The sequence below is a fragment of the Eschscholzia californica genome, unplaced genomic scaffold (genome assembly GCF_041429995.1).
Source record: "Eschscholzia californica isolate CP2 unplaced genomic scaffold, dmEscCali1.0.p SCAF_6, whole genome shotgun sequence".
Taxonomy (NCBI): domain Eukaryota; kingdom Viridiplantae; phylum Streptophyta; class Magnoliopsida; order Ranunculales; family Papaveraceae; genus Eschscholzia; species Eschscholzia californica.
In genome coordinates this window covers 34,558,599-34,573,580 of record NW_028238483.1, presented here as the reverse complement: position 1 = coordinate 34,573,580, position 14,982 = coordinate 34,558,599, and the positions used below count along the sequence as shown (strand labels likewise).

Genomic DNA, 14,982 nt, shown 5'->3' with positions numbered 1-14,982 from the left:
ACGTTATTTAGTATAAATTATGTATATTTCTACAACAAAACACATTTAGTATAGTTAAAGTATGTCTAGATGTCAAAGTTACAGTGTCTTTCTGTTTATTGATTCTTGTTTTGTTTCGTAAATAACGTGTTATTTATTGTTAAACTTTCATACTTTATTTCAGTTTTTTTATATGTGTCATACATAACACATAATGTATCAACCATGTTTCTTCCAAAAGAAAATAGGACTAAAATCCTATTTTATGGGAAGATTAGACCTTAATCCCTTTTTGAATTTTATTTTGGGCCTAAAACCCGTGGACCCAAAAAAAAAATTATTAGGCGCAGTAATAAATTAATTCCAAATAAGTTTATTATAAAAGGATAATAACACGTAAATAAATTAATGTACTGGAAGAGAGCACTTGGACCGATAATTTTTACTTCAAAATTTTCTCTTTGCATTTTTGAAGCAATATCACTACTTCAAAACTTTCATTATCATGTTCTCTAAGAACTCCCTTTCAATTGCGAGCAAAGTATGTTTAATCGGTCATGTAACATCTTTAATCTCAAGTACGAATTTGAAAACTTTAATTTTGAGAAATTCAACTCTGCTGATGCGAGTGTGGTTGGTATAGCAATTAGAATTGTATAAAGGATGGTAGTTGCTAAAATGATTTGTTGTTTAAAAAAAAATCAATGCATAATTAGGTTTTGCTGTTTTTCTTTGGCAAAATAGTTTGTAAGTGTTTTAATTCTATAAATAAGACATTTGCTCAACATCATAATGATCTCTTTTCTCAAACTATTTACAAATCATAACAACAAAATATTAATTCATCAACATAATACATGCTTAATTTTTACACCCTTAACTAAAAGATAAGACTTTCTTGTAATCCTGATATTTTATTTTAAAGAATCAATGATCTACTAATAAAATAAAATTATTGTCCACGGTGTAACGGTTGGACACCCCTCTTAAGACCATGAGGTCGTGGGATCGACTCCAACCAACTTTGTTTTTTGCAGTGACTTTTTACTTACTTAACTAAAGATGAACTACGAAATTATACCATTAACTATATATTTTAGTTTACTCCAACATCTCTATTTTCCATTACTATAAATTTCGTGTTGTAATACAAGAAAATGTGTTGCAAGAATTTAACTCACATAAGTTCACAAGAAGATGAATTATATATAAGTTAAACATGAAATAGAAAAGGTTCATGTTACATTAATGAGTAATTTGTTAATGAACAGTTTGCAAATTGGGAGATGCTAGAGTTACTTAGAGGATGACTTAGAAGATGACATAATGACGTGGAATTCACTAAAAGACAAGGTTTTTTCAAAGTTTGACTACGGTGGTGGCCGCTTTTATTTCCAAATGAAGAAACATGGCATACTCTAAGTACCAATTTCTAAGTCACTCTATCATTTCCCTTTCAAATTTACATGTCTCATCAAATTCGTGTTATTTGTAGAGACTCTTTATGGCATCACAATAGATAGAATAAGTATATAAAAATGAGCTTAAACCTACTAACGTATATTAGAGTGATATGAAAAATGAACCCTAAACATACTAATGTATTAAACGCTCCTCAACCAGGAAATCTAGTATCAAGTAAGTCATATAATGAGAGAGAGAGAAAGAGACCAGTTTTGAATCGCTTAACCTACGCAATTACTTCACCCATGGATCAGAGAGGTATTGCGACAGAGAAAGAGTTAGACTGTTAGAGAAAGCTGGACATGAGAGGAAGGACATGAGAGAAAGCTGCAGAGAGTGATTTTAAGAGTGTGTCTGTGTTACTTTGAGGCAGATGTTGCTAGAGAGAAATGTTGATAAGGAGAGATCGCCATAGCAGAACCAGTCACAAGTTTGATGCTACTGGTGGCGTCAATGGCGTAATACTAACGAGGGGATCAATGGCACGACTCTAGCCGTGGTTATGCCCAAGAGCGGAACTATCAGGAAACCAGCCTGGGCAGTGGCGTGGGCTGGTCTCCTACATACTTACCCTAAGATGCCAATCTTTGTATATAGTTTCTTCCAGCTCCATTAGTGAAGTATTTCTTGGAGTGGAGGCAAGATTCCTTGCTCAACACTCATCAATTATTTTATCTGAGAACAGGTCGTAGGTCCAAAAATTGACCTCCTAATACGACATGCCTCCAGCATGGAATCCCTATCCAATGGTTTGGAGTCATCTCACTTTCATCAAGAGAAAAGTACTCTCCTATGTTTTTCCTTCCTTTTTTTTCCTTAATCTTGTTAAAATCTGTAACAAATTTGAAATTTGTAACAAATTTGTTCTTAATCTTGTTAAAATCTGTAAGAAATTTGAAATTTAAATTCATAGGACATAATCAAATAAGGCATTTGGTTATATATTTTACACAACAAAATGTTCTATATTTCCTCTCAAAAAGTGTAAGAAATTTTAACAGTGGTCAAGACATAATCATATGTATTGTGCAAGACATTGATTAACATAACAAGTGTATAGAACATAATTATATATATTTTGGTGATGGAGTTGAAATTTTGTAGAATCAGACGCACAATATCTACCTAAGAAATCTCTTGAAGTTCTGTTTCAAAGAAGAGGGGCGCCTAGAGACACTCCCTTAACCCTTTCCATATAGAACTAAACCCCATTGGCCCATCAAATTCTAGGCAATGAAAAAACTCAATGGGCGAGCGTCCGACTCTATTTTCTAGGGTTCCTATATGCTACAGACGCAGGGCTGTCTCTTCCGCTCGCTCTCTTCAAACATCTTGTTGCTCATTTAGCTTCTACCAGAGAAAGGAGATAAACCCTAAAAATGGTGAGTGAAAATGTTTGCATATCTGTAACTAAGAAACTACTTTTTTTTTTTTATTCATTTGACATTTGTTTCTGAATTTTGTTTTGCTATTTTACAGTCTCTAGTTGCGAATGAAGATTTCCAGCACATTCTTCGTGTTCTTAACACGAACGTTGATGGGAAACAGAAAATTATGTTTGCCCTAACTTCCATTAAGGGTATTGGTCGCCGTTTTGCCAACATAGTCTGCAAAAAAGCTGATGTAGACATGAACAAGAGGTAAACATCATCTTATAATTGCCAACAACCCTTGGCTCAAGTGATAAGAGGTAAGTCTTCCAACTTAGAGGTCAAGGGTTCGAGGCACACGCTTACCAATTCAAAAAAAAAACATCATCTTATAATTCTAGGGTTTTCTTCTTGTAAAGAACCAACATTTCCATGTAGTCATTAATCTGTTATATTTAGTGGCATAGCTGAGAATTTGGGGGCGAAATGAGAAATTTGGGTTAGCTGAGAAATTGGGGGAAAAGTTAGAAATTCAAACGGATAGTAAGAAAATAAAACTTATCTATGTTAAAAACTCTAAAAAGATTATTAAATAAAACTTAGTCGATGGGGCAAACATAAGTAAACAATTCTTAACGTCATTGAACTCTTTCGTTCGTCGGAAAACATGTGATGCTCCAAACAGTAATTTCTTTGAACGGTTGATACCCTAGACACATATCTACATAAACCTGTATACTCACATAAACACTAATTTCTTAAATTGGTTGGCGAGGGGATTTGGACATGCGAGCCCTAGAGCTTGAGGCTAGAAACATGCAAATTGAGCTAACACGGGTTTTGGAATAGAATATCTTCTAAGTTTTAAGTACCTCTTGTTGAGTTTCCATAGAAGGGGTCCTTGCGGTCGCACCGCTCGCACCCCCTTACCCATAACCCTGCAACTTATTTTTTGAAACTTTGAATGAATACGCCCCTGGAACTAACTTATGGAGCATAGGCCTTTTTTTTGCTGGTTTTTTATGTACTTCGTCTCATATTACTTGAGTTTTGGGTGTCCATTCGATGTTATTCATTCTTCGAAACTTGAACTAGCTTGGAGAATTGATGGAGTTTGTCATGTAGATCTCTATCTAAGTTAGAATTTTAATTGTTTATAAGAACCGCTTGGATATAATCCAGTTACCAGAAAAATTACTTTGTTAACAAATCTACTAAGCTTGCTTTCAGTTTTCTGTAAGAATTTGATATGCTTAATGGCTTTTGCTTTGAGTCTTTTCCCCTAATTTTCTTAATTGGATGGGCGTTGTAGGGCTGGTGAGTTATCTGCTGCTGAGCTTGAGAACCTCATGGTGATTGTTGCAAATCCTCGACAGTTCAAGATCCCAGACTGGTTTTTGAACAGAAAGAAGGATTATAAGGATGGTAGGTATTCACAGGTTGTTTCCAATGCATTGGACATGAAGCTGAGGGATGATCTTGAAAGGCTGAAAAAGATCAGGAACCATCGTGGTCTTCGACATTACTGGGGTCTTCGAGTCCGTGGGCAACACACCAAGACTACTGGTCGTAGGGGAAAGACGGTTGGTGTCTCCAAGAAACGATAAGTTTGGAGCCGCACTTCTCCACGGAATTGTCTTCTGGAGGTTTTCTCGTGTTACAACGTTTGTTTGGTTATGAATTATTTAAGCACAGGAGTTGAATTGTCTCAGGTGTCAAACTAGGAGTTCCTTTTTTTTTATTGTTTTGATGAATCCAAGGAAGTTCATTTGCCTGTTTTCTATATATATTGTTCACATTTTATGGGTCTTATCTCCTACTCATCTTCTATGATAATTCATCAGCAGTAACATGAATATCTTGATCTGATTGATGAGATGAAGCCAATAATATTTCTTATAACAATTGAAATGATAAAATAGGTCGGAACCCGAGTAGCCCGCAGCCCTACGAGCCAGAGGGTTGTAACGGGCGATGGTTAGAAGTGCCCGACTTGATGTGAGCCCGAACCCAAACGGGCCAGCCTGTTTTCCTCACCTAAACTATCCCAGCTAAATTCCTGCCTGTAAAATTGCCTAAAGATCCCCTGCTCAAAATTCTCCATCTTTCCATTTCAACAATATATGATGATTTTTCATTGTTAATTTCGATTAAATAGGCAGATTTTTGTCAATTAAATCTCACACGGTTCCCAAATGATCTTTTATTGTACCCAATTTCTTTAAACCCTATTCTTACCTACCATGCACCAAAAGAACATCACAAACTAATCTCCAAACCCTCACTCTCTTTTCTCTACTTACTCTACAACCAGTTATGACCATCTTATTCAACACACAAGTTATCTTCTCCTTCCTCTATCTCCTAATTACCATCTCTAGAACTCTGTTGGCATCACCATCCTCGTCGTCGTTGTCATCGTTAACAACGTTCCGACAAACTGGGGAATGGACGCTCTTACAAGAAAGCATTGGCATATCGGCCATGCACATGCAAGTCCTTCGAAACAACAAAGTTATAATGTTCGATCGAACTGACTTTGGTCCATCAAACCTACCTTTACCTAAGGGACATTGTCGTTACGATCCTAAAGAAATTGTCCTCCAAACAGATTGCACTGCTCATTCTATACTATACGATTTTCAAACTAATAGTTTTCGACCATTATTCGTTCAAACAGACACATGGTGTTCGTCTGGGGCGGTTCTCCCAAACGGTGTATTAGTACAAACAGGAGGTTATAACGATGGAGAATTAAATTTGCGTATGTTTGCTCCATTAAATAACAATCATTGTGATTGGGTTGAACATCAAAATTACTTATCCGTTCCACGTTGGTATGCTACTAATCATATATTACCAGGAGGAAGGATCATTATCGTTGGTGGTAGGGATCAAGATAGTTATGAGTTTTACCCTAAAAGTAATAGAGATTCATCAAGAAGTTCACATTTTCTTAGTTTCTTAGTAGAAACAAGAGATGAATTTGAGAACAATTTATATCCATTTCTACATCTTTTGCCAGATGGTAATTTATTCATATTTGCTAATACAAGATCAATCTCATTGGATTATGTTAATAATCGTGTCGTTAAAGAATACCCACCTATTCAAGATCCAAGAAACTATCCAAGTACAGGTTCATCTGTTTTACTTCCTATTTTCTTGGACAATCATGGTAATGTTGTTGAAGCTGAAATTCTATTATGTGGTGGTGCCCCACAAGGTAGTTACTCGCGTGCCTTGCAAGGTGAGTTTATACGTGCAAGTTCGAGTTGTGGAAGGTTAAGGGTAACGGATCCTAACCCGGTTTGGGTTATGGAAGATATGCCTATGGCTCGTGTCATGGGTGATATGTTGATCTTACCAACCGGTGAGATTCTCATATTAAATGGAGCAGGTCAAGGTACGGCCGGTTGGGATATGGGGAGAGATCCAGTGACTGAACCCGTAATATATAACTCACGTGAACCAATTAACCGAAGGTTTTCAGTAATGACCTCGTCGAATAGACCGAGAATGTATCACTCTACAGCCGTTCTGGTACCGGACGGGCGAATTTTAGTAGGAGGTAGTAACACAAACCCATTTTACAATTTCACAGGTGTACTATATCCAACAGACATAAGCTTACAGGCATTTTCACCACCATATTTAGCACCAGGGAACAGCAGGTTCACTCCAGTAATTACATCCTTTTCGGATACTTTAAGTTACGGGCAGACTTTTTCGATTGTTTTCACTGTTAGAAATTTTTTCGGAGCAAACCACGTTACAGTTAGAATTATTTGGCCGCCTTTCACAACACACTCATTTGGGATGAGTCAAAGAATGGTGGTGCTAAATATTGTTTGGGTTTCAGAGTCTTGTACGTCTTCTTCTTGTGAAATTAGCGTGGTTGGGCCACCGGCAGCTGAGATTGCACCGTCCGGTTATTACATGATGTTTGTTGTACATGCCGGAATACCGAGTCATGGTGTATGGGTAAAATTCCAGTGACATTAGTTAAATTATATCGCGTTAGATTGCTGCGGAAAAATGAATCTTAGTGATCTTTATGCAAACAAGATGATATCTGCTCCATGTCCCTTATATTGTTTCCTAAACATATATCTAGAGACAAAATTTGCTCATCACTCACAATCTACATAAGAACGTTTGTAACTACATACGATATGCCTTTGTCTCCATGAAAATATCTTGACATTCATTTGCTTTGGGTCATGATCAAAATGAACTGCAGGCAAAACATTCCCGATTGACTTAAGCATGGTCTCCACAGAGAATGTATCTCATAACCAGCTTCGTCGATCTAAGTATGATCCTTTATTGTTCGTAAATGGGGATCCGACAGGAGCATGAGTTCTACCATCCCAGGAGTTCCTAAATGGAGCTCTTTCACAAGGAACTCCATGACTTGAGCTCAATAAATAATTTAGACTATAAAAGTTGTGTTAGTAGAGTATCTCTGAATGGCCACTAAGGAAAGAGCCAATTTAGAGATCAACTTTGAAGGGAACACTCTAATGCTTCCTCCTCGTTCCCTATCTGGCTTCTTAAAACTTGAAAGAGGTTGAACAATTCGAACAATTATCATTTATCACATCCCACATAAGAAAAATTCCTCCGTTCTACAAAAGTTATCTTAGCTCAACAACCTGTTGTGCAGTTATATATTTCATCTCTTTACTCACCCATTTCACAATTCCATCATAGACCTACAAAATGTCATTTTCGTGCATCCAAAATAGCATCTGAGAAAAGAAATACAAATGTAACAGCTGCTCAGTCCACAACTACTATTTCCCTGTTGGGCCACTCAAATGGGTACCAGATTTAACTTTCGAACTGGGCTTGCACGAACTCTTGGATCCAAATACGCAGACAATCCCATCACCTACAAGCAACTGAAAACTACGTCTAAGAAACAATCCCTAAAGCCCATTTGAATGAATAATGTAGCAGCAGTCTACAGAATTAGTTTACAAGAAACCAAGGAATCTCTTAACTCAGTCTGCCAGTGGGTTATCAGCTGAAACTTCAGTTTGGTTAGCTCGGTGCCGCCGAAGAGTTCTTCTGCGATTACGAATACGTCTTTTAGGTGAAATGTCAGCTGAATCAGAGTGATTGATTTCCTCATGCTTTTCCGAATACCCAAATAAGCAATCAAAAGGGTCTTCAGATACCTCGAGCCCGGAGCTTATCTGTGGCTACAAAAAGGAAATAAAAATGAAAGAGAAGGCTTAGCAACAGATAAATAAACTCGAACTTCACTCATCTTGGCCTCCCCCCGACAATTAAATCAACAACCCCCTTTATATAGAGGATCCATGAGAAAATGAAAGTAAATATAATCCTAAAATAGAATAAATAAAAAAAATATGGTACAACAGTTCAGAACAAAAGTGAGAACAAATGCATGAACTCAGAATTTGTAGACTTTGACTTGAAGAAGAGAATCTTGGAGTAAACGAAGTAGCATGAGGAGATTAGATGCTAATCCTACAGAATTAATGATTATGGACTTTTTGCAGAGTTTTTTTTTTTTACTATTGACCAGACAAGTAACCATTTCTGATTTTCATGAAGAATGAACGTCTTCCAACTCAAGGGATTGGAATACTGACCTGGTAGCAAGGATAACTTTAACAAGATCTAGAAAATAAGGAGACGAAAAATAGAGAAGAAAATTTGGACAGCCATCTAAAAGTTGTGTAACATGAGTGCTCAAGTTAAGTGTTTTTGCTGTGTTCGACAATAAGATACTTATGTCGGACGTTCCAGTAACTCTTACCATACTAGATATAATGAGAGATCTACTATGTACGTGAGCTTGCACATAATCTTGTTGAGATCCTAAAACATCCATATAAAATAACGTCTTTTTGTAATGTGACAGTAGTTGATTCAAAAGACAAAAAGAGCAAACGTAAATAAAGGACCTAATAACTAAAACAAGAATATACAAATACAAATGTGTACACCCATGCACATGTACTGCTCTTTTTCGACTCATCTTATTAGACACCTCGGTACCGGTGTTGGACACCTATACCCATACTTGGGTCCATGTTAAGAACCCCAAAATAGTATGATGAACAAATAGAATCCAATACAGAAAGAAGCATGATGCATGCAACTACCATTCTAAATGAGGATGAGTACAACTTTTTTTTTTGTTAAATGGAAAACCATGTATACGACAAGAGAAGTGAATTTAGAATATTTTTTTGATTCTTTGAATACACATCCAATTTTTTTTTGTAACATGTATCAGTGTCTCACCTAAATGTGGAAACCAACTCGGTAGCCACTGCAGCCAAGGATTGTTGACAATACACACCCAATTTATAACATCAGTGGTGCTAAAAAATTGCACGCAGTATATATAAGCGAGAAAGGTTCCGGAGGTTTAACTTGCATAACCATAGGAATTGAAAACAGTATACTTACTGGATGTTGCCTAGTTTCAGTAAGTTGTTTGAATTCCATATCGCTACGTTGTTGCCTAGGTTCGGTAAGTTGTTTGGATTCCATATCGGTAGTTGTATCATTGGTGACATTGTCATTTGTCCTTTGACTCTGCGACTGAGCAGCACTATCAGCATAATGATTTCGATGACGCCATCTAGAAACTGGCTTTTCTAAACTTGAATCGTCGTAGACTTGTTCCGGATAAAAATGTTTTTTAATAAGTTGCTTTGTCCAAGGATGATCCCGATGCTTTGTCAGTAATCTGTCATATAGAAGGGGTGATGGGTTCAAAATGCAGAGAAAAACATATTCATTCATTCACAAGGTCATCTGGAACTTTAGATTGAGCTCCAAGACAAATTGCAGTGTCTGGTAAATGGATATATGCCAAAGCCGCATAAAAAGAAATTGAAGGCACATAAAAATAAGCCAATACCAAAAGAGTTATGGGTCATACATACTTGCAGATGTATGAAGATGTGCATGTTGGCAATCACAACCCCAATATTGCTTAATTATCAAGAATTGAATTCAATTCAATAAGAGGAAGACGTCTTAAGAGAGAGACCGGACCGGGATCAGGGGAAGAGCAATTTGATCCCATCCGGATCCCCAGAATTGATGTCTTCCCACTTAAGAGAGATATCTCGGGAAAGAGAAGAGAGAGGTTGATCCCATGCAGAAACTTGTTCAGCAATTGTTGATACAGTTATGCAGCTATCGTTTTTAGTTTTATATATAATATAATGCATGTACGAATATGTAAATAATTATATTATATTATATATACATAAAGGGTGATTGATATGAAGCCAATCCTGACATGGGGGATCGGCCAATCCCATACCCAACTGCTTATATCGTGAGGAACGGCCCATTAATTGGATATCGATATAGAAGATCAGACATGCCAGTTGTATGGACAATGAACTAGTCACAAGTAGTCTATCTTGTAGAATTCCTAGTTATGACGTACACGCCATACAAATATGCTAATAACTACCCGGAAGCACCAATTATTGAAAATAAAATCAGGTAGCAAAAAAGAATTAGTTAAGAACTTACATATTTGCTAACTCCGATTGCATCCTAGTTCCTTCAAATGAGAGAATTTTGTCCACAGATGAATTCAGAGACCTGTCAAATCTCCACATTCCAGAAAAAATGCCAGCTCCTGCAAATATATTAAGCTATCAGCTGATTTAATCATTAAGTATAAAATCCTGAAAACAATAATTATATACCTCCAGAAAGATTGATTCTGTATCCATAACCAAGCTTTCGCGTAGCTGCCAAGATTGAAGTGTTTTAGAAAGAGAAAGATTTAGAGAGTTTTAAAGAGAGATTAGAGAGAGAGTTTTAGAGAGAGACCTATCCAAACAACACCGGAGGTAACCAATGAAGTAAGAGTAAAATCCCTAAGAGCCATTCCCTTGCACTTATTTAATAAATTCTCTTCTACAGGAGTCATCTTATACTGCAAATTACACAGTTATAGTTAATCAATTAACTCTTGGTATTTTCATCATTCCTAAAAGGTTCAATTACAAACTTCCCTAAACCTAAAATCGTTCTTCAAATCATCCAATAACAAGAAAAGATATGAGATTTCAGGAGGTTTATTAAAAAAACAAAAAAGAGACTGACATCAATTGATGAAAGATAGATAAGAAGATGATATCAATTGAAAAGAAGAGAAAATACCGGGCTTGATCTGAGAATCTGTTCAAGTTCGAACAATGCTTCTCCCATTTTCGGTATTGAAAACAAACACTTCTGCGATTTAGAGAGAGAGAGAAGAAAAAACCCCCAAATGTTAGAGAGAGTCAGAGAGATATCCCAGCTCGTAGAGCCAGCCAGGTGAACGGAAAATGGGGAGAATAGTACCGGATAGATAAAATCAAGGGCCAAACACCAACCGGTTTGATTTGCTATGGGTTTAAGAGCATTTTTGGACAAAAACGAAACCGGTTCACTTCAGAACCAATCAAATGGAAAAAACCAGTCAAGCGTTGCGGAGATATAACGTAATATTAGGAGTGAAACTAATGACTGAGAAGACCGAAAAATCGGTGAAAACCGAACAGGTAGTGACGTAGTGTCTGTCTCGGACGCCAGACGCCCACTGACACATCGGGCTCGGGTGGTTCGTCGGCGGATCGGGACTCGCGGGGCTTTTTCCCACCCCTGGCAAGCCATTTTGTTGAAGTAAATACAGATCTCTTTTCATCACGTTAATCAAGTCGTTACAATTAGGTTAATTACCCATAATTACCAAATGCAAATCAATAGAGGGGGACTGAATGTCTTAGTAGTTCGGGTCGTCTCTTGGTCTGTCTAGAGGTCCTAGTTGGGCTTCGTCTCTTGGTCTGTCTAGAGGTCCTAGTTGGGCTTTGAGTCTATATTTGTTTTTGTGCATTTGCCTTCGGGATAATGTTCATTGATCCGCTCGTGTTCACCATCTTTCCTTTACACCAATAACGGGTCATCAGCAGACTACTATTGCCAACAACTGTTCAATCAACTAAATCAGAGAAAGAGGGAGAGAAAAATGATCAGAGAAAGAGGGAGAGAAAAATGATCAGAGTGGAAAAATGATCAGAGAAAGACGTAGAGAAAAATGATCAAAGTGGTCGCCAATAGTTGTAGCGGTACGAGACAAAAAAGTGGTGGCTGGGTGCTTGGGCCACGAGCTTACAGAAAAATTCGAAAGTGAGTTGCGTGCTAACAGACCCGCTTTCTAATAGCATGTTCACCAGGTGCATGGAGCAGCGCCCACTACAAATTTGGGGAAAACAATTTAAGCATGTTCCCTGCTTCAAGTGGAGCACAAAAAATAAAAAGTCCCACAGTAAATATGCAGCAAACTAGAGTTCAAAACCGGTCGGCCAGTTTACTACCGGCTGTGGCACAACACTGCAACCAACTTTAATTTAACAATGAAAATAGGCTGACATAATACAGATAGAACAAAGAAAGTAATAGGAATGTAGGCTGTGGGGTTTTATCCAACAATGGAACAAAATCTCATTGATCTTAAAGTCAAAACTCACTTGATATATCAATCTGGTGGATACCTACCATACATCTGGTTATGTTTCTCAATGTAAAGAAAATAAGCTTACACTAACATAGTAGAAAATGAAAAGTGAAAAGCAAACAGAGCACGAAAACCTTCCTAAGCTCCAATAACTTCAGTTTCTGCCTCTGGTTGGGCTTCTTCAGCTGGCCTTTCCACCTTCACACCAACATCTTCCGAGTAATCGCCATGAACCTGCATCTCCAAAGACCACATCATTAACAAACCTAAACATTGCCTTCTTTTAATATTTTTACAACCCCATCTTCTGACTTGTGTCTAATTGAAGCAACATTGATTTTTAAGCACCAAACTAATAAAAGACCTTCATTGATAGACTTGTTATTGCTCGCAGAGCTTTTATAGGTTCACTATTTTGCCGAGTGCTCACATGCTGTAAAATCATATGCTTTTTTATTCTCATCACTGGCATCCAGAACAAAGCTGAATCTCATTATCATATAAAACAAGTAAACGTGGATATGATCTACGGAACACTTGGCCCTTGTGGTGTGTTCGATAGTAACATTGAGCAAACATAATTGTGGTTTAATATTATGTACCCTTTACTCTTTTAACAATTGCAGCACCAGATACTCACGACACTTCACTTACTATGTTATATAGCTTTTTATGCATCTTTTTATTCTCTAACATGTCCCCAAATATTGAGAAGGCTAAACAGAGCAAATGCAAAAAAAGAGTAATGAAGCAGGTTATACTGGTAAGAAACAAACCTCCATCAACTTTCCAAGATCAAACTTGGGAGCCTTCAAGATCTTCACCTTCCTAATGTAAACATTTTGTAGTGGGTAAATGCCTGTTGTTGCCTTCTCAATTTCTTTTCCAATTACCTCGGGAATGAACTTCGCCACCAACTCTTTCAGATCACAGGTCGAAGCTTGGTTAACCATGATTTCTGTCATCTTTCGGCGAATCTAATAGATATCAATTAGATGGAAAAGTTTATCAATGATTTATACATGCCAAGAGAACTTATAATAAGGATATAGATTATAAACTACTGAATTCTAATCCTACCTGACGGATCTGGCTGGATTGTGCATAGCAGGTCCTCTTGACCTGGTTTGGGCGCCTCTTGGTGAATCCAATGCAAAACATTCTTATAGTGAAGTTGTCTGTTGTTTTCACATCTACATGGGCCTCGATCAATGTTTGCCACTTACGCACCAAGGATCTTAACTTGTCTGTCGTGAAATCCATACCCTAAGTATACCAATCGAGTAGCATGTAGTTACATAACTTGCAATTTAATTCTTCCATTGTGACTAAATTTTTAAGGCGAAAACGTATGGTGTTTACCCAAAAGTTAGTGAGGACATTCTTTCCTTGGACATCTTCCACCCTTAGTCGCATCTTTCTGAAAGACTGATCCTCATCACCTTGTAAATCAGCTAAACAGACCTCAAACACTCTATGCTTGAGACCTTCAGAAGCAATCTGTGAATGGATAAATATATAACCCGTGAGAATCACTACTGCCTCAGATGCGCCAGTACCAAATAAAACAAGTTAAATCTACACTAATATAAAATGTTCATCGCCATTTGCGCATCTTACCCAACAATGAGAACTACATAAATAGCTGAATGGGACAATTTAACAGCTGAATTGGACAATATCGTTTAACAGCCATAAGTAGATGCACAAGACCCAAGTAATACCGGCGAACAATACCGAGAAAGTCATGTATTATTTGCTACTTGGGCATGACGAAGGCAATTAACATGTTTCTTCGTATTTACATTTGGTTTTACTAAAAAATATAACATTGCAATATCAGCCTCAAACAAATTCAACAGATTGTCAAATTCGACACTTTTATTACCAACAACTAATAACTATATGGGAATCTTCATAAAATTCTAGCATTGGCTAGTAACCAACAAATGAAGTAACAGATCAACCTAACAACTAAACTAAAGAAATGAAGATAGCTAACCTTGGTTCCTTGAGTACGAGAAACAAGAGTCTTTCCAACATTTCTGACGGTGAAGATAGATGGAGCTTTGATATCATACCAATCCTTCTTAGAGAAAGGATCAACCCTAAATTAACAATAAATGAAAAATAAATTCAACATATCTCGCATATTCGAAGTTACTTGCTAAAATTTAGAATCAAAATCACAATTTCTAGGGTTAAACCAACTCACGTCTTCTTCTTTCCTCCCTTCTTTCCCTTCGAGATTCTCTTGTTCTTACTGTGAACATAAACAAGAGCAGGTAAGTGACAGTACAACCGGTAACTATTGAATATAAATGAAGAGAAATTAAGAAGAAGACTACCCGACCGCCATTGTCGATGAAGATAAGGTGTTCGAGCTTCAACAGCAAATATCGATTCAACCTCTCTTTAGACTACAAAACCCTACTCCTAAATGACCAAACCCTAAAATTGGGTCAGCTATATACATACATCCCGCAGGCGGGAATTATGACCACCCTTTTGACGCGAACTACGAAAATGCCCCCCACTAAGGGTGTGTTTGATTTGTTTGTTACAAATATTTCCACTGGACAAAATTTTCTCTATTTTCTCCAAAATAAGATAACTGTGGTCAGGCTCCCTTTGAATACCCATGCATCTAAAACC

At 37.2% G+C, this 14,982-nt stretch overlaps 4 protein-coding genes across 5 annotated transcripts; 2 read left to right on the top strand and 2 right to left on the bottom strand.

Annotated features, from left to right (window-relative positions):
- Positions 1-2,535: 2,535 nt before the first annotated feature.
- Positions 2,536-4,614, top strand: LOC147533986 (small ribosomal subunit protein uS13z/uS13y/uS13x). Its single transcript, XM_086648903.1, has 3 exons — positions 2,536-2,825; positions 2,923-3,083; positions 4,126-4,614. The coding sequence occupies exons 1-3, from the start codon at positions 2,823-2,825 to the stop codon at positions 4,418-4,420; spliced, it is 459 nt and encodes a 152-aa protein (XP_086505029.1). The 5' UTR covers positions 2,536-2,822; the 3' UTR covers positions 4,421-4,614.
- A 393-nt stretch (positions 4,615-5,007) lies between these two features.
- LOC147533985 (aldehyde oxidase GLOX-like) lies at positions 5,008-6,900 on the top strand. The gene has a single exon (XM_086646315.1). The coding sequence runs from the start codon at positions 5,130-5,132 to the stop codon at positions 6,810-6,812; it is 1,683 nt and encodes a 560-aa protein (XP_086502441.1). The 5' UTR covers positions 5,008-5,129; the 3' UTR covers positions 6,813-6,900.
- A 486-nt stretch (positions 6,901-7,386) lies between these two features.
- On the bottom strand, positions 7,387-11,238 carry LOC147533984 (uncharacterized). 2 transcript variants are annotated; one of them, XM_086646316.1, is made up of 7 exons: positions 10,992-11,238; positions 10,659-10,764; positions 10,532-10,576; positions 10,353-10,461; positions 9,267-9,549; positions 7,823-8,023; positions 7,387-7,720 (listed from the first exon to the last, which is right to left on the bottom strand). In XM_086646316.1, the coding sequence occupies exons 1-6, from the start codon at positions 11,037-11,039 to the stop codon at positions 7,823-7,825; spliced, it is 792 nt and encodes a 263-aa protein (XP_086502442.1). In that variant the 5' UTR covers positions 11,040-11,238; the 3' UTR covers positions 7,387-7,720. The 2 variants fall into 2 exon arrangements, with proteins under 2 accessions (XP_086502442.1, XP_086502443.1); XM_086646317.1 differs by having other exon boundaries at positions 7,387-7,710; positions 10,992-11,228.
- Positions 11,239-12,289: 1,051 nt separating this feature from the next.
- Positions 12,290-14,916, bottom strand: LOC147533983 (small ribosomal subunit protein eS1-like). The gene is made up of 7 exons (XM_086646318.1): positions 14,676-14,916; positions 14,543-14,590; positions 14,330-14,435; positions 13,690-13,827; positions 13,408-13,593; positions 13,104-13,304; positions 12,290-12,561 (listed from the first exon to the last, which is right to left on the bottom strand). The coding sequence occupies exons 1-7, from the start codon at positions 14,684-14,686 to the stop codon at positions 12,466-12,468; spliced, it is 786 nt and encodes a 261-aa protein (XP_086502444.1). The 5' UTR covers positions 14,687-14,916; the 3' UTR covers positions 12,290-12,465.
- Positions 14,917-14,982: the final 66 nt, after the last annotated feature.

Coding starts and splice junctions, on each gene's coding strand:
- LOC147533986 (XM_086648903.1), top strand. Junction 3,084..4,125: donor GATGTAGACATGAACAAGAG/GTAAACATCATC, acceptor TGGGCGTTGTAG/GGCTGGTGAGTTATCTGCTG.
- LOC147533983 (XM_086646318.1), bottom strand. Junction 14,436..14,542: donor AAGGGAGGAAAGAAGAAGAC/GTGAGTTGGTTT, acceptor TTGTTAATTTAG/GGTTGATCCTTTCTCTAAGA. Junction 12,562..13,103: donor ATCTTGGAAAGTTGATGGAG/GTTTGTTTCTTA, acceptor TTGGAGATGCAG/GTTCATGGCGATTACTCGGA.
- LOC147533984 (XM_086646316.1), bottom strand. CDS start 11,039: ATGGGAGAAGCATTGTTCGAACTTGAACAGATTCTCAGATCAAGCCCG. Junction 10,765..10,991: donor AGATTCTCAGATCAAGCCCG/GTATTTTCTCTT, acceptor TGTAATTTGCAG/TATAAGATGACTCCTGTAGA. Junction 8,024..9,266: donor CTGAAACTAGGCAACATCCA/GTAAGTATACTG, acceptor TCCTTTTTGTAG/CCACAGATAAGCTCCGGGCT.
- LOC147533985 (XM_086646315.1), top strand. CDS start 5,130: ATGACCATCTTATTCAACACACAAGTTATCTTCTCCTTCCTCTATCTC.